The sequence below is a fragment of the Meles meles genome, chromosome 11 (genome assembly GCF_922984935.1).
Source record: "Meles meles chromosome 11, mMelMel3.1 paternal haplotype, whole genome shotgun sequence".
Taxonomy (NCBI): Eukaryota; Metazoa; Chordata; class Mammalia; order Carnivora; family Mustelidae; genus Meles; species Meles meles.
In genome coordinates this window covers 87,593,117-87,619,014 of record NC_060076.1, presented here as the reverse complement: position 1 = coordinate 87,619,014, position 25,898 = coordinate 87,593,117, and the positions used below count along the sequence as shown (strand labels likewise).

Genomic DNA, 25,898 nt, shown 5'->3' with positions numbered 1-25,898 from the left:
GTTGCACCAGAATTCAAAATTTAGATGCTAGTTATTTGTGTGAGTGAGCTTAACCATTTGATCTTCTGCGTGGGACTTCTTAGGCCTACCAAGACTAAAACTTCACGATGAGGAGACTCAGCAAAGTCTGCAGGGCAGTGTCCAGAGAGATAAGACATTGGGAAATGGAGAGAAGACCTAGAGGGCTGCAGGCAGAGGGCAGGCTAGGCTAGCATACATGAATGGGCAAAAAATGATGATCTGAAACAACATTAACAGTAGCCCTTGACATTTTAAAAATTTATTCTGTTTCTTCTCTACTACAAGAGCATCATCTGTCTCCCCACCTCCCCAAGCTAGTTATGTATTGGCTCAATTATACATTTTTGTGTGCACAAACGTACACAATACAGCTGTATTTGGCAAAACAAAAACAAAAACAAAAAACAACCCCCCCAAAACAAAAAAACAACCTTGATGTATTCATATGGTATTACTTTATACCTTAATGTTACTGAAACTTACTATAGGTTTCATAAACTATCCACTTTAGGGTAATGGAAGGGAGAATGAAAGAGGGCCTAACAATGCATAAATGTCCCTACTTTTAAATTTATGGCTAAACTTATTCCTTTAAGTTTATGCCACAAACTTAAGCTATGCCATAAACGTAGGCAGAGTCTTTTTGTTTTTTTAAAGATTTTATTTATTTATTTGACAGACAGAGATCACAAGTAGACAGAGAGGCAGGCAGAGAGAGAGAGGAGGAAGCAGGCTCCCGCGGTGCAGAAAGCCCGATACGGGACTTGATCCCAGGACTCTGGGATCATGACCTGAGCCAAAGGCAGAGGCTTTAACCCACTGAGCTACCCAGGTGCCCCCGTAGGCAGAGTCTTACAAGAAATATGTATTAGAGGACTGACTGAGTGAAACAGACAGAAAACAGAAACTATTTCACATTAAATCTTCAAGTCAGATTCCTTTTCTACTGGTCTAAACAGAGAAAAGTGCTATTATCATGTATGTTAAGGACAATGCTAAGAGGAATACAAGGAAATCAGTATGTCATGCCTTTGGCAATACTCCACAAAGAGATTGTTTTTCACCCAACTGTAAGCTTCTTGAGTAAAAGGAACACGTATTATTCATCTTTTTATCCCCACAGTACTTAGAACAGCTTCTGGTAGGAGTAGGCTCATGGTTATGGCTACCAAACTGGTAATTAAAATTCTCTAGGAAACAAAGTTCTTATTCAAAATGAGCCTTTAGGCATACTGAGCACTTCGGAAGGTATGGCTGTATATGGGAACAGGCAGCTTTACAAAAACAGTTAATAACATGAATGAGATTTCTACTTTTTCTTTTCAACCTAAAAAGCAAAGGTAATACATACACATTGGTGTTTAAGATCTCATATGGGGGGAAAGCTAAGAAAAGAGACCAGGTAGGATGAACAGAGATTGTCCCGTGCAGCAAGAGCTGTCTCCAAGGAGCAAATGAAGTGGAAGCTGGGACGGTTCTCTCTTGCTTATATCAGCATAGAAAGAAGACACAGAGGGCCCAAAGCTCAGCTGGGATTCACAGCACAACAGCACTTCCATAAATCACTGAGCTGGGTCACAGTGTAACTAACACCATCATCCATCCCTCTGTTATCCCATTTGGTCTGCTACCAAAATGAGTTCTGTTGCTTTTAGAGTTCCTAAAGAATTAGAAACCAGAGAATCTGAGCTTGAAGGAACTAGAGTCCTCTTCAGTATTTTTCCAACTTTCTTTTACAGCCATAGGATGTCTTCAAATAAAATTTTATAAATAACCATGATACATAAAAAGGCAAAATCAGAACTGCTCTGATGTACTGTCCGGACTGCAGTAGGGAGCCTGGAATCCTGTATCATTACGGAGGCAAAACAAGAAACTACTGACAGGTTCAAACTCCTCATTTGACAGAGAGGTTAAGTTGCCACCCAGGCAGCGAATGAAAGAGCCAGAACCCAAATCCAGGAATGCCAACACCCAGAGACGGTTCCTCCCCCTGTATTCCATGCGGTTTCTAAGAAACAAAGGAGGAGGACAGAGTTCATACTCACCATCTTTGTTCAGCCATTGCTTTCTTGTTCTGTACAAAAGGAGCTTGTTGTGGACATATGGTAAGAGGAACTTGACACACCAACTCTCCACACCAAGTTTGTTTTCAACCAGGACTATGGGACTCCGGTTATACCTAGCTTCAGGGCATGGGATCAGGCCAATTTCATCTCTTAATATGTAAAACAAAAAGAAGAATTAAAGATAAGACTATTTGTTTTTTCAACATTTTTCAAATCCTACAGACTATTAAAAAGAAAACTAACATATTTCTCTTTCTCTTTTTTTTAAAGATTTACTTTTTGTGGGGTAAGAGGGAGAGAGAGGAAGGTCAGAGGAAGAGGGAGAGACTCTTCAGACTCCCTGCTGAGCAGAGAGCCTGTTGTGGGCTCAGTTGCAGGGCTCTGAGATCATGACTTGAGCTGAAATCAAGAGTCAGACACTTAACTGACTGAGCCATCCAGGCGCCCCCATATTTCCCTTTCTTAAAAATATTATTTAGTTTACCTGCTAGATTAGTAGAAATTTAAAAAATGATTTTTAAAAAAACAGACAAGAGTACGGAAAAATTAGTATGCTGACTTTTTGATAAAAATGAAAACTCGTCTTTGGGTGTAAGTTTGAAAATGTCTTCCAAATTTTAAATTGCATATACTCTGAGCCCCAGTGATTCCACCACTCAGAAATTATCCTGTGCCAAAATATGCCAATAGGATGTTTACTGCAACACTGCAACAAAACTGGAAACAATCTAACTAAGTATCAGTGTAAGAGGGACAGAATAAATAGGGTAATCCATGTGGTAGAGGTATACAAGGCAGAGGTGGTAGAGACAGATTTGCATATGCTGGTATGGAAAGGCTGTCAAGGCATATAAAACCAGAAAAAGAGCAAAATACTAAGTATATAGCAAGTATATACTAAGCATATTGCAAAATACTAAGTATATAGCATTTTGTATAATTTTTTTTGAAGAAGGATCCCAAGAAATTTGGGGGGAGACAAAGTATTTTATTTTTATTCAGTTTAAATTTTCTAATCATTTGTATGTATTATTTCCATTTTAAAAATGTGTCAACAAATATACTTATACTTGCCTGGTAATATATGCAGAGGAGAAACAAATTATCAATAAAAGTTATCTTTTCAATAAGATGGGGACCATTTTTTTCTTTATAATCTTTCATAAGTCATTGAATTAAAAAAAAACACACACACACTGATAAATGCTGCTAAAACACAAAATACATTTCAGAATTTAGGTCATTTTCATTTAAGGTAGCATCTATGTCCTTCAATCCGCCTCCCCTTAAATTGAAAATTTACATTTGAGGCAAAAGTTTAACAAATGTACAGCAGCTGACGTACATAGTAAATGAACCAGCAAACAAAGATGGTTTTGCAAAAACTGCACACGCCTTTCAATTACAACAATGTTATGATAACTGCCTACATTAAAGAAATAAAAAACCGTTTTTCAGAGCTTATGTATGACATTTTCTATTACGTCCCTGGAATTCTCCAACCAAGAACACAGTAGTTTGGTAGATACAAGAGGGTACAATTACAGGTTATAAGAAAAGCCCTCTTTGTTAGGCCACCATCACAAATTGGTGGGAAGCTATGGAACTACAATAGAATTTCTCCTGGAAAACCACACTAGATAGCTCAGACGTAACCTACTTTCTACTGATCACTTCATTAATGATACAAGGACCCATCGATAAACAAGGGTACTCTATGGGTTAAGTCACTAACCATTCATTCAAGCTGCTTTCACTTGAAGTAGATTTTAAGACTTAAGGCTTTTGGCCTCGACAACTGGCTCAGCTGATTCAGAGGTGTTCTAATGTATCACATCAGTACATTCTCTGAATACCAGAAGGTACTGAATACTATGTTAAGTCCTGAAAATGCAAAAATAAAACAAGGTGGTCCCAGCCTCTGAAGTGCTGATAGTTTTGATGCAAACTGTATCAATATCTACTATAACAAATTATATCTATAATAAATATATCTATATCTATTGAATATCTATAATAAATTATATCTATAATAAAATGTTAACACTTTGCCATTCCAGTAGTACAAAGTTTTGTAAAAGTGTGTGAGCTCAGCACATCTGAGCTCAACATCCGGTATTTCAAAATGTTTTACATTTGTATTTGGTTAATGTGACATCTACCTAATTCACCATTAGGATACCTAGCCATGTCCAGCGCATTTGCCTGTATCTCTGGTATTTTCTGGTATTCAGGTCTTACTATATAAAATAGAACATTAAAAAATTAAGCTAGAATTAAAGAAAACAGCGTAATTATTTTAAATAAGTCTATTCTCTGAGATCTAATAATCACAACACTTCAAAGAACTGCCTAAGTCAACAATATGAGTGCTAGAGTAACAAGAATAGACAAGAATTAAAGATCCTACCTTTTGGTACAGTCCATTTGCGAGCGAGGAGCAGTTACTGAAATTCACAGTGTAAAAACCTGCCTTGCTCATTATTAACGCCAAAAATAAAATGTCCAGTTATTAATTCAGTACCTAAATGAAAGGACAGAGCCATCTGCACGAATAAAAAACACACTTCTTTAGTTGGGTACTATTCTTTTGAGAACTAATTAAAAAAAAAAAATAATGTCTTGATACAGCAGATGCTCAGTAACTGCTCCTGAAAGGTTGATTATCATGCACTTCAGTGAAAATATTCAAATAAATGGTTTTCAAAGAATATCCCTTCTCGACTCTCCAAAAGAACATTATCTCTGACTTCCTTCTAATGCGATGGATCCAAGTTCTAGCTCTGTCAGGATTTCATCTACATTGGCCTTATCTATCATTTGGCTTCTACAGACCTTAATTTCCTCATTTGTAAAATGGTGGAACTGCGTTACATCTCTAAATAAGGGCAATGGACTGCTAAGTCTCCTCCAGCTTTCAAATTCTGACTGAGAGACCTGACAGTTATTCTGTCATTCCATGAGAATGGAAGTGGCCGTATCACGGAATGTAAAGCACTAGGAAAAGCATCAGAGAGAGGTAGTAGGATGTAGACTAAAGTGGGAAATCTTCTGAGGCCCGGGGTTCTAGCTCGCCTCTGTTCTACCAATGAGAGCCAAGTGGGAATGTGGCAAGCCACTTGTCATCGGGATCCTTATCTGAGGAATAATAATGCCTCTTAGGAAGAACAAATATTACAAGGTAAAGCATGTAGTAAGCTGTGAAGTAACAGGCAAAGATGCAGTGTATTATCTTGAATTCAGCCAAGAGCCTGAGGCCAACCAGAAAAGTTATTTGATTAACAGATGGCAAGGTGAATCAAAAACATTAAGCCTTTGTCAAGTGATCTGACCCTAAAATACAGTGCTTTGCTGCTTCCTAAAAATATAATCTCTACTTGATAAAAGATAGGTAGGTCAATAAGCTTCCAAGTTAACAGCGTATTTGACTTCAGAGTTCTCCTATGCTGAGTCCCTCAGGTCGTAGTCCACTTTTTTTCCCACACAATTTAGAATAGGATTCTAGAATCATTTTAAAATTGGGAGGGACCTCATTCCCCCAGCATCTCATTTTGTCAGACAAGAAAACTGAGGTCCACTGAGGTTAAGATGATTACCCAAGGTCACACCGTCACATCACTAATGTTAAGTTAAAAATCTGGATCTCTTAATTGTCAGCCCCAAACCCAAGACACTGAAGATAAAAAACATCAGTGAAAGCAATAAGGATTTAGATAAATTCCTTCTAGATTTCTGACTATTTAAATTCTAATTTTATATGCAAGAAAAGTTAGAAAACTCAAGGTGGGGGGTACAAACTAAAAGTCTCTTTGTCTATCCGTCTACACTACTGTTTGGGTATGCACCCTTTTTTCCTAAGTGTTTTTACAGAAGTGGTATTATAGTGGACATGCTCTCCTACAATGTTTTTTTTTCTTTTTATTTATTAATTTTTATTTAAATTTACGTTAGTTAACATAGTGTCGTATCAGTTTCAGAAGTAGAATTTGGTGATTCATCACAGATATATAACACATGGTACTCATTACATCAAGAATCCCCTTAAGGCCATCCTCCATTTAGCCTATCCTCCCACTTACCTCCCCTCCAGCAACCCTTAGTTTGTTCTCTACATTTGAGTCTCTTATGGTTTGCCACCCTCTGTTTTCATCTTATTTTTCCTTCCCTTCCTCTATGTTCATCTGTTTTCTTTCTTGAATTCTACATGTGAGTGAAATCATTTGTATTTCTGACTTATTTCACTTAGCATAATATACTCCAGTTCTGTCCATGTTGTTACAATCCTACAATACTTTTTTAGAATTTAACAATTTATATTAAACATCTCCCTACGTAATTAATTTTTATATTTTTAATGGCTGCAAGAAATGTACTATAAATACCAGATATATCTCCAGTTTTTTCCTTGTGAAATAATGTTAAAAGAGAAATTTCTGATTCGTTTGCTACCACTAAATTACAGTCTTTTATATTTTTAGGTTTCTGAGAATTAGATCCCTGATATTTAACAAGGACACTCAAATAATTACCTGCATTACCAATGCCATAGGATTGTTTAAGACCTGAAGGTTTGGGATGGTAAAAAAGTTCTAATATTCTCAGATACCACAAAGCTCACTTACTGGGTTACTTTTAAGGGCTGCTCCAAAAAACCAGCACAATGGAATGAATCAACAGCTTTGCTTAAAAAGATCATACAAAGCACCAACAGCTTTCTGAGTGCTTCACTTCACACTGGAGATCCACTGACTTCCAAATGAAGTTCAAAGTTCAGGTAACTCTGACACTGACTTTAACACCCCCCCCACCCCCGTTTAGACAGCTTTTCTTGTCTGCAATTTCAGAAACATCATCAATTAGAGTAGGCTCACATATTATTTTCAAAAGTAGTATCACCCAGTCTCCCCTTTGGGAGGGAAGAATGGTCCTCAAATATACTAAACTGAACCCAGTAATGTGGAGTGACCATACAGAAAACAGCCCAAGGATTCAGGAAATGGCCAAATCTTCTTAGTCTAATAGTTATTTGGGGGCACTTGGGTGGCTCAGTTAAGCATCCCACTCTTGATTTCGGTTCATGTCACGATCTCAGGGTCGTGAGACAGAGCTCTGAGTCCGATTCTGTGCTCAGCGCAGGGTCTGCTTGAGATTCTCTCTCTTTCTCTCTCTACCCTTCCCCCTCCTCGTGTTCTCTCTCTCAGATAAATAAAATCTTTTTAAAAAAAAGGGTTTTTTTTCACCTTCAAACTGGAATTCTTTCCGAAATGACTAAAAAGTTACCAAAATATCTAAAGGGAACTGACCCTTTCATATTGATAATTAAAACTTTGCTGGTGATCAAGATATTTCTGAAACCTCATAGGCTTTCTCAATTCTAAATGTAAAGACCTATTTAACCAGAGGCTTCCATTCCATTGTTGTTTAACCCTTAAACTGTCCCTGCTCCCCTTCCCCCAGGGGATTTACTTAAAAACAAGTCCCGGAAACTAGCTCCAGGTAACAAAGCCCAGATACTAGGATGGGTCAGGCAGGTGGAGACATCCGATGAGGAGGGGGGGAATGCATACTGTCTCCCTAGCTACCAAGGAGTATGGGCCCTGCCCTTTGAGAGCCTTTTGGTGCCAATCCTAACCAAGGTGTGATAGGCTAATTCAAATGTCTACTAGGGTAAATTGTAACTCAACTGGTCACCTAGCATCACTGTGGAGTTTCCTGTGTGTGTTACAATCTCATTGGCCACCGGTGCGTGTCCAGGCTCAACCGCATGGCCTTTGCCCTTAAAAACTAGTCTGGGAAACAGAGAAGGGTTGCCCTCTCTGTAAGAGGTGTGGCCCTGGCCGGTCACTTTGATTCTTTTTTTTTTTTTTAAAGATTTTATTTATTTATTTGACAGACAGAGATTTCAAGTAGGCAGAGAGGCAGGCAGAGAGAGAGAGAGAGAGAAAGAGAGGAGGAAGCAGGCTCCCTGCTGAGCAGAGAACCCGACGCGGGGCTCGATCCCAGGACCCTGGGAGCATGACCTGAGTCGAAGGCAGAGGCTTTAACCCACTGAGCCACCCAGGCGCCCCGCGGTCACTTTGATTCTTGATGCTTGGCACGAAATAAAGCTTTGCTTGACCTTCGCTTTGTATTAGTCTCGCTCCTCTAATCATGGACCCATTACTGGGGCATAACATAAAGAGGACTAACTCCATGTATTGCTGGAATGGTATTACTGGACATATTTTAAAAACAGCTACAAAAACTGCTACTGTCTATTGTGTTGCGTGCAGGGCTCTGTGTTTCATTTATTTCACACAAGGAATTTAAGGTAGGAATTTTAGCCCATTTTATAGATGAAGAAAGAGTCTTGTCTAAGTCTACCAGTTACTGATCGATAAGCTAAGATTCTAACCCAGGACTGCCAGATTCCAAATCCAAATTTTTACAACTATACTATTATTTAAATACATAGATAAAAAATGAAGAGTAAGAAGACAATTCAGACTTGTGGTTTCCTACTCTTCAAATTCAATTTAAAGATGTGCTTTTCCTTACTACTCCCTTACTCCAAAGTTATCAGTGGGGCCTATTCACTGCCTGGGAAGGCTGTTTTCTCTGAGCCAACTCATCCATCCCTTATGTCCCAATTTAGTTGCTATTTCCTTAAAAGATTTATTTTGAGCTTCTCATTTAAGTCAGGCCCCTCTGTTATTATTCCTTCAAAGTATCCTTCTAATTCTTTCAGGCTCCTTTCATATTCTGTGTGTTGGTTTGTTCTACTGGGCCAAGGACAATGTGTGGTATGTGCACCCCACTCCTAGACCTGCACATCCAGGGTCTAGAATTGTATCTGTCAAATACAGGTGCTCTTTTGCTGAACGCATACACGGAATGAAAGAAATTAAGCCACATAGTCAAGGACTTCCATAATCTGACTCTACTATTATCTTTGCAATCACATTTTGCTACTTTGGGTTAATGTACAGTTTCGTGTGGAGGTCCTTGGCTCTGCCTCTGAGACTATAAATCCTACCCAGCCTTCAATGTTCAGCTCAGAACCTGCCTCCCTTAAGGGCCCTGGCCTATACACATAAAGCCTCCTACGCCTAGTACACTCTCACAGCACTTGCTCACCATGCTTCCAGTCCAGTCTTTACCACCAGCTGCTTTGCAGGGTTAATTCACTGTTCATGCAGGTGGGTTTTACGTCTCCATCCAGAGCTATACTGTGCAATACAGAAGTCACTAGGCACATATGGCCACTATGTGTAAGTTAATTAACATTAAATAAAATTTAAAATTCAGTTCCCCATTCACATTAGCCACAGTTCAAGTATGCAAGTGGACCACACAGCACAGACAGGACAATGCCACCATCACAGATACTTCTGTGCCTTGAGTGTAAGAACTATGTTTTATACTTCCCATTCCACACTGTGAGGATGGTACCTATAACATCTCATCAACAGTGAGAGTTCAATAAATATTTTAAACAGTAGTAAAAAAATAACTTGGTGGGCAAGAGACTTTGACATGACCCTAATTACACCGTAAAGAGCTATCTTCCACATCGGCATAGGCCTATTTATTAAGCTACTGCTAGTCCCTGGGTCAAGCCTTCAGCTGTTTTTCCAATGGTATCTCCAAGAGTCAACCATACAAAAATTCGTATGATATTTTTCAATTTATAAAGTATTTCGCATTCATCATGCAGCTGGCTAATATGGTTTTCTGAGGAATACAGAAATTTAGGTTAAATCTAATATTTACCTAGTGGCAGCTAAGGGCCAGACATTGGGCAAGGTGATTTTCCTGCATTCTCATCAACCTCACTAGGTCAAAAGGAGAATGAAGTTGACAGAGGGTAACCTATCCACATCTACCAGTAATAAAATCCACATCTTAACCAATGTATGTTCAACTCCTCCAGGCTAGGCATTTTTACAGAAACAAAGTCAATATGTTTAATGGAGTAGATGATGTCTAATAAAATTACAATCTATCCTGTGTGTGAAGAACAAAGGAAAACTAAAAGAATGAAAAACTTTTTCATATAATACTGAAAAGTGTAATTAGGTAACTAACTGTTGAGATAAACAATGTCTTCTTTTTTCCTTTTAACCAGAAATACAACCTATTTATTTTGGAAGTAAGAGGGCTAGATTAGGGGAAGAAGTACAGGCAATCAAAAAAAAAACAAAAAAAAATCCAAACCGTAAGACATTTTTAAAGATGCCGTGTAGTAATATTATTGAAGATATCGTTATTATAGGAAATATATACTACAAAATGGCTGAAAATTAATATTAAACAATGAGTTAAGCTACTTAAATTCTTTGCACCTGTATTATGTATCATTTCAAATTTCAAATGCTCAACTTATTTCAAACTTTTAAATCTTTGAATGACCCAAATGTTTATTAGTAATATTAAATTATGCACTGATAGAGAGCATGTGAGCTTTCACCATTAAAAATATGATTGGGGCATTAAAGTCCTTTATGAGTTTGAATAAATATGACCCAGAAAAACTGAGATGTATTCCAAACTGTGCTCTCACCCACCAAACCAGTGAACACTCAATCTGTTTCTTCAAATATAAAACACTGATTTTTTAAAAAGATTTGTTTATTTGAGAAAGAGAAAATGGGGGGGGTAAAGGGAAGGGGGAAGCAGACTGCCCGCTGAGCAGGAAGCCTGATGCAGGAGCAGGGCTCCATCTCAGGTCCCTGAGATCATGATCTGAGCTGAAACTAAGAGTCAGATACTTAACAGACTGAGCCACCTAGGCGCGCCTCTGGTGTGCTTTTTCAATCTATCTTAAAGAAGAGAAACTGTGATCGCTGTATTTATTAGGCTTCTAATCTCTGCTACAATTTCTTCAAGAAAAACAACATCGGTGATGAGAAAATAGGCCGTTCCCTTAAACCAACTTTTTATCTTTTTTTGAGGTTGTCTCTTACTCACACTGAAGCTCTCATTCTCAAAAAGGGACTGAAAGACTGATACACAAGGCATCAAAGCATTCTTTACAAGACCCAGTACCCACTATGGTTACTGCCAGGAAAACATTCCAAACACTCATTTTAAAAAAGGCAGCAGTGACAAGGGGAAAGGAAGAGGACACTGTCAGAGGCAGGTGTGTTTCAAGGCCAGCAGCGTTTTGTTTTTAATGAGGCACTATTACAGGTCTCCAATTGTGTACCGCAGGGAGCAAGACATCTGAGGTCTTATTTTTTATAAGCACCGCTTTGAAGGAAAAGAACACTTCATTTAGATGTAAGGTTGGTACCTACGGTTTAAAATGCATAAAAAAGCATAATTCGTGTGTTCCAGTTTAAAGAAATAAAACATTAAAAAGAAAACCTTCACGAACAACTAGAAAAAGTAAAAATAATGTAAAACTGGATTCCATGTATCTTTTTTTTTTTTGCAGTGAGCGGGGAGAAAAGAGAGGAAGGGAAATTAAACGTTCTTGCTTCTCCCTCCTCTTTTGTATACTGTAGACATTTCTTTTAATAGCTTCCTTTTCCACTCGTTACATGAAAGCAAAAGTGTCAAAAAGAATACAGCCTCTTCTAGTATCTTCCCGGAGTACTCCAAGTACCATGCAAAGGAAGGAGGGAGCGAGACGCGTGTCAGTCCTGTGGTGTCCTACTTAGAGAGGGCGGTAGCATCTGGATACGAAAAGAGTTAAAATGTTCCCCGTAACTATGAATCAGCTAATGCTAAAAAGTGTCAAGGTTTCTTGGGCTTTACACCAGACGCATTTTGTGTCTACAGAAGCTACACTCCTGTGAATGCTCTGTTCACCTTCAAGGCACACTGCTCCATCGGAGTCCCTCCACGATCTTGGGACAAGTGGGGCGAGAGTCAAGAGCAGCCTCAAACTAGCTCTAGCTAGTAAACTAGCCCCCTGAAGGAAAGATGATCGGTGACACCCCCCCCCCACTACCAGTCCGGGATGAACCTCAGAGGAGTTGTGTTTACAAAGCATCTGCAGGACCACAACGTGCGTGCCCGTGTACCTTACACGAATGTAGGCAGGGGACACACGCGTGGAGTCCTTCGAGTTCCGTGAAGTCCCAGGGAAGGGGAGCGAAAAAAGTCGCTCCGTTGTGATTTTCCGAGGTCACTTCTGGAGACTCGCCCGCGGGCGCGTTCCGGTAGCGGAAAACGGGCCCTGCGGCGGCCGACGACCGTCGGGCCCCGGACCTCGATCGGTCCCCTCCGGCGAGGGGCGCGCGGGCCGGGACGTGCCCCAAGAGGTCGGCTCCAGGCTCGGCCCCGCCCCTGCCCGCCCCCGACGACCCCCGCAGGCGGCGGAGGCGGCAGTGCCGCCGGCGCGCGACTCACATGTGCGGATTCCTCCTGAAGGCGTTGGTGATGTCCTTCACCACCCGCTGCACCAGCACCGCCACCTCTTCGCTCGTCTCGGCCATGTTGGCGGCGGCCGCGGCGGCTCGGGCGCGCCTCCGGGAGAGCGCCGGGCGGCCGGCGGGAGTTCCGCGGGGGAGCGCGCGCGTGTGCGCCGGTTTGGCCGCGCCCCCGCCCCCGCCGCCGTCGCAGCCGCCGCCGCCGCCGCCGAGCACTTCCGGGTCACGCGCCGGCGGCTGAGGCGTGGCGCCCGCCTCCCACCCGGGCTGAGGCGGACTGGTTGGTCCCCGACGTTTCGCTGGTAGCCGAGGTTCTAAGCGTCCGCGGAGATGCTGCAGATTCCTTTGCAAAGTTACTTGAGGTCGCTGTTTTACACATTTTATTCTAATTTCTGGTTCACTCCGGGCCGAAGAGGGAGGGGTCCTAAAGTCCCTCCTCCGGAGCCAGAGTCGGCGTGAAGCCCCACCCCGTCCCGGCCGCCCGCTCTCAAGTGTTGTGGGAACCGACTTTCTGGGGCTTCTGCAGGAAAGTTTAACTGAGGTGTCGGTCCTCCTGAGCGGTTGCCCCCGGGCGTGTGGAGAGCCTCTTCGCTCTCTTGGCCCAGATGCAGGGATGGCGCGGTCCTCCGACGCCGGTCGCGCGGGAGCCCCGTGGGACCGCGTCGGCGACCTCCTGTACCCGCGTGCCAGTTTCGGCCTCTCGGCGGACACTTAAAAAATAATTTTTAAAAACTTCATGTATTAAAAGAAGAAGAGAGCGGAACGAAAAGTTGTTTCCCAGGATATGGTAGACGTACGGGAATTTTTAAGTCAATTTTCTGTGAGTGCCCGTCACTGAGGCCGTCACTGGGTGTGCTTTGAAGGTTGCGCGTCACTTTCGGAGTTAGAAAACCAAGACCCGGACGGAGTTTGCTCTTGATAGACGTCAACCTCGCTACAACTGTGTTTTTGTTGTTGTTGTTGTTGTTGTTGTTTTTTGTAAGAAAAGCTGGCTTTCCAGTTCATTTGGATTTTGAAATGCCGCGTGTCAGGTTTCCCTTCACCCTTCTGTGATAGAGAAATCTGGGCGCTTTGGGTTCAGCGATCTTTACTCCTTGAGATCTATCTTTTTAAAAGCAAGTTCATGGTCTGTTTAATGCCAAATACTGTGGAGCGTTTGAAGGACGCGAGATGATTGTGAATGTAAAAGCCACGCACTTGTTGCAAAATTCATAAAGCACTGAATGAGAACTGGAAGTGAACTACATCAGGGGACGGTACTCCCTGTGGGTCTTGATACAGGAAAGAACGTTCGGGGTTGAAGCCAATGGCCAAGGTAGAATTCCTGAGCGGAATCTATTCAAGCACGGGGACAGGACCCATGGGCAGAAAGAGGTGCAGTGGGGTCAGGAGACGTGGCCTGTTACATACTTTCAAGTTGAGAGGGGGTTAGGGAGAGCCTAAGTCCCTAAGGAAGTTTGGAAGCAAGGTTTCCAGGATGTTGTTGGGGCTAGCTATTGTTGGGACAGGGTCACTTACTACTGTTGAATAAAACTTTAGTCATGAGACCCTTTAAATGTATGTTGGTGGGCCATATGCTTGGAGGGTGATTGCCAACACGAATTTTGGGGGTTTAGAGATAAAGGAAATTTCTAAAGGAATTTCGGTATGTTAAAGTAGAGTATCCTGGGGTGGGAGGGTGGGGGGTAGTCAGGCTAGGATTGCCTTTTTTTTTTTTAAAGACTTTATTTACTTATTTGACAGAGAGAGATCACAAGTAGGCAGAGAGGCAGGCAGAGAGAGAGGAGGAAGCAGGCTCCCTGCTGAGCAGAGAACCCGATGCGGGGCTCGATCCCAGGACCCTGAGATCATGACCTGAGCCAGAGGCAGAGGCTTAATCCACTGAGCCACCCAGCGCCCCTAGGATTGCCTTTTGCCCTTAGCAAAGTATTAATATCGAGGCAATTGAGTCCCTGGAAGAATGTCACTCTGCCTATTTCAAGGAATTGTCAAAATTTAATAATTTTTCCTCTGCCTTTGTTTCTAACATCGGTATGTTGATAAAAGTTAGACCTGCTGTGTGGACATTAGCCTTCTGGTTTTAAAAGAAATGAGCTAGAAGTTTCGTGAAATTGTATAAAGGCAAGATAGGACAGATTTGAATTAGTAAAATCAAACAAACCTTAAGCTCTTGACAAGTTCTCAAATGAGGCAGTGAAGTGAGTGAATGTGTGTTTAGAGTCCACGGCCAAGCATACTTCAAATATCCTAGTTACTCTTTTTTTTTTTTTTTTTTTAGTTTTGGTTTTTTTTTTTGTTTTGTTTTGTTTTTTTTTTTTTTTGTCAGAGAGAGAGAGCACTGGCAGGCAGAGGCAGAGGGGGAAGCAGGCTCACAACTGAGCAAGGAGCCCGATGTGGAACTCGATCTCAGGACGCTGGGATCATGACCTGAGCCGAAGGCAGCCGCCCAACCAACTGAGCCACCCAGGCGTCCCAAATATCGTAGTTACTCTTAATAATGTGACGCCAAGGGGCGCCTGGGTGGCTCAGCGAGTTAAATCTCTGCCTTCAGCTCAGGTTATGATCTCAGGGTTCTGGGATCAAGCCCTGCTTCGGGCTGTCTGCTCAACAAGGAGCCTGCTTCCCCCCTCTCTCTCCTTGCCTCTCTGCCTACTTGTGTGCTCTCTCTCTCTCTCTCTGTCAAATAAATAAATAAAATCTTAAAAAAAAAAAAGAATGTGATGCCAATTCTCAAATGGTTTGGGTTACATCTGACAAGTCTTCCTCTTCATTTAAAGCCTTGCATCCGGGGCGCCTGGGTGGCTCAGTGGGTTAAAGCCTCTGCCTTCAGCTCAGGTCATGATCCCAGGATCCTGGGATCAAGCCCCACATCGGGCTCTCTGCTCGGCGGGGAGCCTGCTTCCTCCCTTCTCTCTCTCTCTCTGCGTACTTGTGATCTCTGTCTGTCAAATAGATAAATAAAATCTTTAAAAAAAAAAATCCTTGCATCCTTTCCTAATAAAAGTAGCAAATAAATCCTGACTTCTGGGGGCACCATACTCAAAAATAACAATTTTTTTTCAAAGACTTTATCTTAAAAATTTGTGAGATTTAAAAATCTTAAAATATATTTAACAGGGGGAAAAAAACAAATTTTATCCTTCAATCCTGAACTAAAATTGGTGATCTAGAAGGATAATTCCTCTGTATGGTTCTGTTTATGCCTTCCCCACATACACACACCTCAATGCACATACACCTTTTTTGTAATCATTTGAAAGACATGAATTATATGTCTCATGTTTCTTCTAAGAGTTCACAAATGCTTTCACCCAATTATTAAGGAACTACTATGTTTACAACTCAAGTTTTTTAGAATTGGAGCATATTAGAACTGTGATCTAAACCCCTAAATTTGCAGATAAGGAAGTAGGTTCAAAGAAGTTCAGTATTGAAATTCATGAGATTTAATTACTCTCTCTCTCTCTCTCTCTCTCTCTATATATATAAGAATAGGATATGACAAATTTAGCATGATTTGTTGAAGGAATCAAAGATTTTCATTCAGGAGTAATGAATGAAAAATAATGAAATATTGTAAATAGTGTAGGTACCCAGTGTTGGGATTTTAGTAAATTACAGTAAATCTGTAAGATGAAATGCTATTTAGTCATTTAAAAACACATTAAAACTAGAAGAATATATACCAAATTCTTAGTGGGAGAGGTATTTATAGGAGAATTTTACCTTCTAACACAACAAATTACAATTTTTGTAATTTAAAAATTTTTTTAAAGTATATATTAATAAAAACAAAGATCTATTTGTTAGTTAACTATTTCTTACTCATTTTTTTGGAGATGTATTGAAAATTTTTTAAAGATTTTATTTATTTGACACAGAGAGAGAGAGAGAGCACAAGCAGGGGAAGGCAGAGGGAGAGGGAGAAGCAGGCTCCTCATTGAGCAGGGAGCCAAATGTGGGTCTCAATCCCAGGACCCTAGGATCATGGCCTGAGCTGAAGGCAGATGCTTAATGGTCTGAGCCACCTAGGCGCCCAGAGATGTATTGATTTTTAAGTGACTTTAAGTGACCTCTAATGTATCTGTGAAAATATTTTGACAATTTACCTTTCCCCTACCAGTCATGCTTTTCATATTATAGAAGACTGTTTGATGGTGGGGAAGCGGAAGACATGTAATGACAAAAAGAAATACCAAAACAGCATACAAGACAACCCTAATTATATATCTGTAAAACAAATTATATGTAATATCAATGTAATCACATATACATACACATAATAGACCAGAAGGATATAAAATGAAATGTTAATAGTTGTGTCTGTATGATAGAACTACTAGAGATAATTAAGACCTATATACATTCTTTATGTTCTTTTGGATATTCCAAACTTTCTATAACGAAAAACCCAATATATATGCTGATGGCCTTGCTAGGAAAGAAGACAAGGTGATTTTATTTATTTTTTTAAAGATTTTATTTATTTATTTATTTGACAGAGATCACAAGTAGACAGACAGGCAGGCAGAGAGAGAGAGAGAGGAGGAGGAAGCACGCTCCCCGCTGAGCAGAGAGCCCGATGTGGGACTAGATCCCAGGACCCTGGGATCATGACCTGAGCTGAAGGCAGAGGCTTTAACCCACTGAGCCACCCAGGTGCCCCACCAAGCTGATTTTAATGGCAAGCCTAGTAATTACTTTTGTGAAGAAATGTGGAGAAAGTTACAATGTTTCTAATTCCACTCTGTTATTCTACTTAGATCACTATGATGTGTTGTTTATTTACTCCATTTATTTGAAGTCCATTTCCCATGGTAATGTTACATACGATAGAGTTAAATAGTACTAACTATTATTACAAAAACAACAAACTTCTTTCCACTAAGAAAAAGTGTTCAATTTTAAATGCTTCATAATATTTCCATTGTAACTATATAGTTATAGTATGCCAACCTTCAATTTTATCACTATCATAAAATTTAAAATCCAAGAACTTACTAACAAATAGAAGGGAAATAATGCTTGTCAAAAAGCTACACTATCAATGTGTTTTTATGAATTCTTAAAAGTTAACAGAAGTAGTAATCATTTTTAAAGTTTTTATTATATTAAATACCACTTCAAAAATGGAATAGAAATTAATAAATGAATTTTAAATAACATGTGCATTAAACTTAGGAGAGTTTTGGGATACCCCTTGCCTTGGTGTATGGATTTATTTTCCCCAAAACAAAACTTCATAGACAATCAAGTACTACTTTTTTCAAAGTTACAAAACCGTGAAAACAAATGCCATCTATTCTTACATTAGTTGTTATTGCTAGCCCTTCATTATTCTAATTGTTGAGATAAACAGAAGATGCATATGATCTCATCTTTAAACTATGAAGCACGATATAAATTATGACTTATTTCCGTGGATAAAGAAAACCTCATTGTAATGAGTAAAACATTATGAGTAAAACAATAGTAAACTAAGACTAACTGAATACTATCAATATGAAAATCTAAAACAGTTTAAAGAAAATTATTATACTGCAGTTGTAGTCTCCTAGTTAAAAACATGAATTTTTTTTAACCTGACAAGTTGGATAATTATCAAGATGCTAATCATGAAGATGACTTTAAATGACCAGTTAATGCTGATGTTAGAATCCCTGAGGATACAGAAGTGAGGATACTAGTTGCATAATAAGGTTTTTGTTGCTGAGTAAGTGATATTTTACTTGACATTTGATAGTTTGAAAATGTCATCCTTTTGCTTTGCCCTCTTCTTCCTTCCTACCACAGAGGCCCAAGAGACCTATAATGTAATATTCAGAAAAGAACAGAAGAAAACGTCTGAGAGAAACACAGAGAAAAAGAGCCAGTCCCAGACCTGCATGCGGAAACAGCTGGGGAGATAGGTATGCTTCCACGCTGCGATGAATGTTTCTCATGTATTCAAGATGTCAAATTGTTGTAGGAATTTTCTTGGTAATATGCCTTCCATTGGATGATGAAATGAAAGAAGTTCCCAATTATGAATACATTCTTAGGGCTCTTTTCTGCTTTACATTTTATTTACTTTTTAGTATAAATATTAGAACAATAAAAACCATAGAGTTAGGTTAAAAAATCATAACTAAACGTTTAGAAAGTTAGTAAAAGTTTCATTTTGACTACAGAAGAGGTTGAGTCTGAGACTTCTTCAGTAATTGCCTAAAAGTAAGACAAAACTGTGCCTCCCTTTCTTTCATCTCACTTTAGTTAACTTTTCAGCTCAGAAATTTTATCACAAAAATTTACATTATTTCTCCTTTTTGTCCTGTTTGCATGTTTTAAGGCAGTGGTGAGACTTGTCAAAATTAACGTTAGGTCAAAATCACCCATAAGAAATGCTGAGCCTTCTTTGTTAAATATTGAATTATGCTTACAGTACAACATTTATAGAGAAGTAGATTCCCATAGTCTAAGTTTTAAGAAAATGCCAACAGTTACTCCCCAATTTGTCCTGACTTTAAGCACTTTAATTTCTATAAATCACCGTCAGTGTGCAAAAAGGACAGTGTGAAAGATGGAATACTGGGTTTATAGAAGGAGAAGGCCAAATACTGCTCTTGAGAAGATGAGAGTCCAAGCGTTGTACTTATTTATTCCACGAACTTTAGTGTTACCGTGTATAAGACATTGTGCCAACTGTTGGATATACAATGGTGAAGAAAGCAGATACCATTCTTCCCTTCTTGTGGGACTTACAGTGTGATGGTAGATAACACAGTATTCAAATAAACAGAAATATGTAACAGCAAATCGTAACACATGGCACAAAAGGGAAAAGGAAAGTACCGTGATAGATGATAACAGTGTGGGGGTAAGGGCAGAGCTTTAGACAGTGTGGTCGAGAAGTCTGTTCTGGGTGGTGATATTTAAGCTGAGACATGAAAGATGAGAAGGAACCAGCCCTATGAAAAGCTGGAAAAGAGCCTCACCAGCAGTGGAAACAATGTTCTAAGAAGGGAGCCTACATGGCACATCTCAGGAACTGAAGGAAGGCAAACTAGTAACTTTTACTGACCTGACAGTGTTTGTAAAGTAATTTCAATCTTGCTGTTACCTGAATGTCAGCTATGAGCATGATTGCGTAGCTCCAGTTTTTCTCCCTTTCTATATCCTTTGTGTTTTTATTGCACTCCACTGGGCAGTTCACCACGACAGCCCATGTTGCATGGCTATCTGGGATCCCAGGGGTCAGGTATTTAGTCTTGGGAGCCCAGCGGCAAGCCTAGAACTATTTCTCAAAAGGGTAATCTTCATCAGTGGAAGAGGAATAGGCTTTTTTCCCTAAACTCTAAGGGTATTGCCATGATTTTCCCCCCTACCATTGGTTCTTCTTGGTCATGTGGCCCAAGATCAGCTTGCCTGGAAGCTCTGGGCTCCATTGAAAACCATGGGTTACTCAGTAAATTACTCAAACTAGAACATTCAAATAGAGGATTTGTTGCCTCCTGAACCCAAAGTGACCCATATGTCTCTTTCTCAGTGGTGGAGTGTACAACGTGAAACAACTTGGCCTTCACTTTGGTGAAAAAAATTTTGTGATGTGCCCCAGATGGCTGAAATCTTAGCAACCTCACTATGATAGCAGTCCCCTGAATGTTTTAAGGGTTTATTTTCCATTCTCTGTCATATATGTTCTTACCAAAGACTGTAGAATATTTACTACTCACTAATCATGAAGTCAAATACCTCAGAGGAAAGACTAAGACTATCATTGTATATTCATAGACTCTTGTATTATTTTTCTTGTAGCATATGTCAAATGTAATTAACAGTTGTCTTATTGGTTCAGTATCTTTATCTTACAGAATATCAACTTCACAAGGGCTAGAACCTTGTTTATCCTGTGTGGTGCGTACCCCTGTACCTTGCCTTGCATATAGCCAGGCTCTCAATCAGTACTTAAATGAACTAATAGAAGGATGGGGAAAATAGGAGAGGATAGAATAGCCAACACAGAGTACAGATGCAATAAGATGGTGGAGGAAGTCACATAGGAATTTAATCAGAGGCTTATTCACAAGAAAACTTGAGGCCATATTTTTTTTTAAAGATTTTATTTGTTTATTTGACACAGAGAGAGAAATCACAAGTAGGCAGAGAGGCAGGCAGAGAGAGGGGGGGAAGCAGGCTCCCTCCTGAGCAGAGAGCCTGAGGCAGGGCTGGATCCCAGGACCCTGAGATCATGACCTGAGCCAAAGGCAGAGGCCTAACCCACTGAGCCACCCAGGCACCCCTTGAGGCCACATTTTTGCAGTTGAAATTTCTCTGAAAGGCCACAAGGAGCCATTGAAGGGGTTTATGGTTCTTTGATGACATCCACTCATTCTTCAAGAGTGCTTTCCTTACTTTATACTTGGTTTAGTTATCCATATAGCACACGTATTTGTACATACACATCAGTGAGAGAATCCATTTCATTTTTAATTTTATTTTCCTAGAACCTGGCGTATTACCTGACCATAATAAACCCTTCAACATTTGTTAAATGATTAAAGGCCCAGTTAAAGTGCTGCTTCTGCTATGAAGCCTCCTTTGATCACCCAGCAAGAAATGCTCTCCTATATTCTTAAACTCAACTCCATTGTACTCTGTGTAGTCTTTGCTTTTCTAGATTGCCTTGTTTTATGGGATTGTCAACTTCATTTTTGTATCCGAACAACATAGTACAGTTTCTTATATGAAGCAGACATTAAGTATATATTTATTGAATGAAGAAAAGAAAATATGTTTGCTCTTTTATTGTTAATGTTATGGATAGCAAAAGAATTATGCAGTGAAAATCATAACTCTTAAAATTTACCAATCATTGTAATTTCAATAGATTTATTTTATTCTATTATGTTATTTTCACAAATTGTTTGGGTGTGGATGGGATAAGACTTTTGGAAAAAGTTATAAATATGGAAGGCTTTTTAAAAACTATTTTTAACAGATTATCAAATACCAGAAAGTTTACCCTTTTAAAGTATAAAATTTAATTGTTTTTAATATAGTTACAAGGTCATACAACTATCACCACTGTGTGATCCAGAACGTTTTCCTCACCCCCTACCAAATCATGTTCTGGTACTAGGTTTGTCACTTCAGATTCTGTGGGGTGTTTTTGTTTGTTTATTTTCTTTTCTTTTAGCATGCCATGTAATCTTTTGTTGAAAACTGGACATGGTCTACGGATAATTGAAACAGAGGGAAATAGGCCTTAAGTGAGAGGTTTTATGTTAATATGATGAGGAGCTGGGCTGTATATCATGTTACAGCTGTAGTTGCCAAGAATTCAGTTTCCTCAGGCGTACTTTTATTTTCTTCTCTTTTGTTGTCTTAGGTTTCCCTAAGAACTCCTTCTTAAATAGAATCTGTGTCTTCCCACTCTTGCAGTTATAATCCACTGTTATCATACTGGAGTCCTGTTGATGTAGTGCTAAGCTGTTGTGGGAGAGGAATTGTTTTGTAATTATACAAATGACCCTTAGCCATTTAGTGGACCTGAGTCCTTGGGGTGTGACTTTCAGAAGTACTTCTTAGCTTTTTGCTTTTTTTCCTGTTAGGTTAAATGGGAGAGGGGCTGGAGTTGGGTAACTGCCCTTCCCTAGGTGATATAAGGGTCGAGTAACATCATTTTACTTGGAGCACTGGGCTTTACTACAGAGAATGCTTTGGGTATATTTAAAAATGGGTTACTTAACCCCTCCCTGTGACTAAAATGGGCAGGTATTTTGGGGGGTCATTATCATGAGAATCTGGTAGGGTTCCTTGAGGTAAAATTCATTTGGGTTCTCCTAAGATTGGTTCCTCAAGGAGTTTCTCAGTCACACTCAGCTTCCAACCATTTGTCAAGTTTATCACTCAAGTATTCATAGCAGTTTAAGTATCTTTTGCTCCAGGTAAGCTGATCTCAGCTGTGCTTCTCTGTGTTTGACTGTCTATCAGATTTCTGGGTGACAGTCTGTCCTGTGATCTTAATTCTCTGATGGATCTAAGAAAAGGCATTTGGTTTCAATTTGTTCATCTTACATCTTGTTGTAAAGATGGGAGTGATGACTTCCAAGCTCTATTCTTGGAACTGAAACCAAAATTCTTCCAAACTTCTTTTTAAAGTACTAAATAGAATGTACTTTAGACTTTGTGAGGTTGTATGGTCTTTGTTCCAGTTATTAAGCACTACTGTTGTAGCTTCAAAGTAGCCATAGACAATAGACAAATGAATGGGAATCTGTGTATTGTTTTGCTGTTATTTCACCTATTTCTGCTCTAATCTTTACTTCCTACTGATTATTTTGATTTAACTTTCTCCACTTTTTATAATTTCTTAATATGGAAGTTTAGGTTACTGATGAGTTTTTTAATATATATTGGTATTTATGCTATATGTTTTCCTTAAAGCACTGTTTTATTTGGATCCCCTAAGTTTTCAGCATGTTCTGTTTTCATTTTCATTCATCTCAGGGTATTTTCTAATTTCTCTTTTCTTTGATCTGTTGATTATTTAAGAGTGTGTTGTTTACCTTCTTCATATTTGTGGATTTTTCCAGTTTCTGCTACTTATGTTTTATCTCATTACATTCAGTAACATTCTGTTACTGATGTCTTGTTACAGAGAACATGCCTTATATGATTTTCATATTATTAACTTTATTGAGACCTCTTTTATGGTGTAATATAATGATCTATTCTGGAGAATGTTCCTTGTACTCTTGAGAAAAATAAGTGTTGTGCAGCTGTTAGGTAGAGTGTTCTATAGGTATCTGTTGGATCCAGTTGATTTGTAGTGTTAATTCAAGTGTTCTGTTTATTTGTTGATCCTCTTTCTAATTATTCTTTTAAAATTTTTAAAAGATTTTATTTTTTAAAATAGTCTCTACACTCAACCTGGGGCTCAAACTTACAACACCAAGATCATGAATCACATGCTCCACCGACTGAGTCAGCTAGGCATCCCTCTGGTTGTTCTTTTAATTATTTAAAGTGGGATGTTGGGGATGCCAGTGTGGTGCAGTTGGTTAAGCGTCCAACTTTTGGTTTCAGCTCAGCCGGTGATCTCAGGGTCCTGAGATTGAGCCCTGTGCCAGACTCTGTGCTTAGCTTAGAGAATGCTTGAGATTCTGTCTCCCTTTCCCTCTGCCCCTCCCCCATGCACACGCACGCTCTCTATAAAATAAATCTTTAAAAAAAATAAAATGGGACGTTGAATTCTTCAACTGTTATTGTCATTTTCTTTTAATTCTGTCAGTTTTTGCCCCATGTATTTTGGGGCTTTGTTGATAGGTGCATATATGTTTATAATTGTTATATCTTTTTGATGGGTCAGTCTTTTTATCATTGTAAAATATCTTTGTCTCTAGTAACAAATTTTGTCTTAAAGTCTGTTTTTTCTTGACATTAGTATAGCCACTCCAGTTCTCTTTTCCACACCATTTGTGTCATGTATCATTTCCCATCCTTTCCTTTCAAGTTATTTATGTCTTTGAATCTAGAGTGTGTGTCTTGTATATAGACAGTATAGAATTAGGTTGTGTTTTTTTAAAATAAAATCCATTCTTCCAGTCTCTATCTTTTAGTTGGTGATATTAGTCAGTTTACATTAATGTAATTACTGATATAGAATGATTTGTATCTGCATTTTTCTATTTTTTTCTATATGTCTTACATCCTTTTTTTCCCCTGTTCCTTCATTATTGCCTTCTTTTGTATTAAATAGATATGATTTACCTTTTAATTAGCTATCTTTTTTTAATTGTATTTGTGTTTTGAGTTTTATTTTTGTTTGGTTTCTTAGGGATTACAATTAAAATCTTGCCTTATAACAATATAATTCAAAGTAAAAACAATTATAGTAGGGTGCAAAAACTTTGTTCTTATATATTTTCACTTCTCCTTCCTTCTTTGTGCTGTTACTATCATACATATTTTATCTCTATATTGTATGCCCATCAACACTGATTATAATCATTCTTTTATGCAGTTGTTTTTAAAATCAGATAGGAGATATTTTAAAAATAGTTCCAAATTTAAAATATATTTATACTGATTTTACATTTTCCTATACTGTTTTTACATTTAGTTGTCTTTACTGGTGCTCTTTATTTCTTCATGTGGATTTGAGTTACTGTCTAGTGTCTTTTCATTTCAACCTAAAAGGACTCCCTTTAATATTTCTTGTATGGCAGGTCTGCTTGTGACAAATTGTTTTCATACTGCTTCAAATACCTCATAACAGTGTATTCCTAATTCTTTCCTCCTGTCCCATTTACCGTTGCTGTTATTCATTTCACTTACCTAAACATGATAATCATCTAATATACTGTTGCTATTATTTTATTGAACAAACTGTTAATCTGTTAGATCAAATAAGAATAAGAAAGATAAAAGATTTTACTCTCATTTATGACTTTTCCAAGTCTGCTACTTTATGTGGATCTGAATTTCTGACCTGTGTCATTTTTCTTCTTTCTGAAGAACTTCTTTTAACTTGAAAAATTCTCTCAATATATGTTTATCTAAGAAAATCTTTACTTCTCCTTCACTTTTGAAGGATACTTTGACCGAACACAGCATTATAGATTGGTGGTGGTGTCCCCCCCCCCCCCAACATTAAATATTTCGCTCTACTCTCACCTTTCTTGCATGGTTTCTGAAGAGTAGTCTGATGTAATTCTTATCCTTGCTCCTCTACAGGTAGGGTGGGTCTTGTCCTCTGGCTGCTTCTTTTTTTGTTTTGTTTTGTTTTTTAAGATTCTTATTTATTTATTTGACAGTGAGACAAAGAGAGAGAGAGAACACAAGCAGGGGGAGTGGGAGAGGGAGAAGCCAGCTTCCTGCCAAGCAGGGAGCCTGAAGGGGTGCTCGATCCCAGGATGCTGGGATCATGACCTGAGCCAAAGGCAGACACTTAACCTCTGAGCCACCCAGGTGCCCTTGTCCTCTGGCTTCTTTCAGTACGTAGTCATTGTCTTTGATTTTCTACAGTTTGAATATGATATACCAAGATACAGTTTTTTGTTTCTTTGTTTGTTTTGGTATTTATCTTGCTTAGTGTTCTCTGAGCCTCCTGGATCTGTGGCTAGCTATCTGTCATAAATTTTGAAAAAATTTTGGCCATCATTACTTCAAACCTATCTTCTATTGTTCCTTTCACTCTTTCTTCCCTTTCTGATATTCCTATTATGTGAATGTTATACCTTTTGTAATTGTCTTGCAGATCTACTATAACAGTCCAACATTTTGAAATGTCAAAAAAAAAAAACAAAACAAACCACTTTTTCTCATGAATAAAGGAAATCAAAAGCTAGATTCAGGAACCTCAGTTCAACTTCTTGTGTTTCTCCATTCATTCATTCATTCATTCATTCAGCATGTATTTTTATTGACTATCTACTTTATGTTAGTTCTCTGAGTGGCTTTATTTAAT

General features: G+C 39.0%; 2 protein-coding genes across 5 annotated transcripts in view; one reads left to right on the top strand and one right to left on the bottom strand.

The window, feature by feature from the left end:
• The window catches only part of PTAR1 (protein prenyltransferase alpha subunit repeat containing 1), a 51,452-nt gene extending 38,845 nt beyond the window's left edge, over window positions 1–12,607 (bottom strand). For 2 of the 3 annotated variants that reach the window (XM_046022776.1, XM_046022774.1), the window contains exons 1-2: window positions 12,429–12,607; window positions 2,070–2,239 (exon numbers count right to left, since the gene is read on the bottom strand). In XM_046022776.1, coding sequence (XP_045878732.1) covers window positions 2,070–2,239; window positions 12,429–12,514 — 256 coding nt within the window. In that variant the 5' untranslated portion in view covers window positions 12,515–12,607. Of the gene's footprint in view, window positions 1–2,069; window positions 2,240–6,712; window positions 6,923–12,428 lie in introns of all 3 variants that reach the window. The other variant, XM_046022775.1, reaches the window with a different exon arrangement.
• Window positions 12,608–12,721: 114 nt separating this feature from the next.
• CFAP95 (cilia and flagella associated protein 95) overlaps window positions 12,722–25,898 on the top strand; it is a 122,372-nt gene continuing 109,195 nt past the window's right edge. Inside the window, exons 1-2 of one of the 2 annotated variants that reach the window (XM_046023260.1) lie at window positions 12,722–12,810; window positions 18,242–18,357. The gene's annotated coding sequence lies outside the window, so the exon portion shown is untranslated. Of the gene's footprint in view, window positions 12,811–13,463; window positions 13,764–18,241; window positions 18,358–25,898 lie in introns of those variants that run through there. The other variant, XM_046023259.1, reaches the window with a different exon arrangement.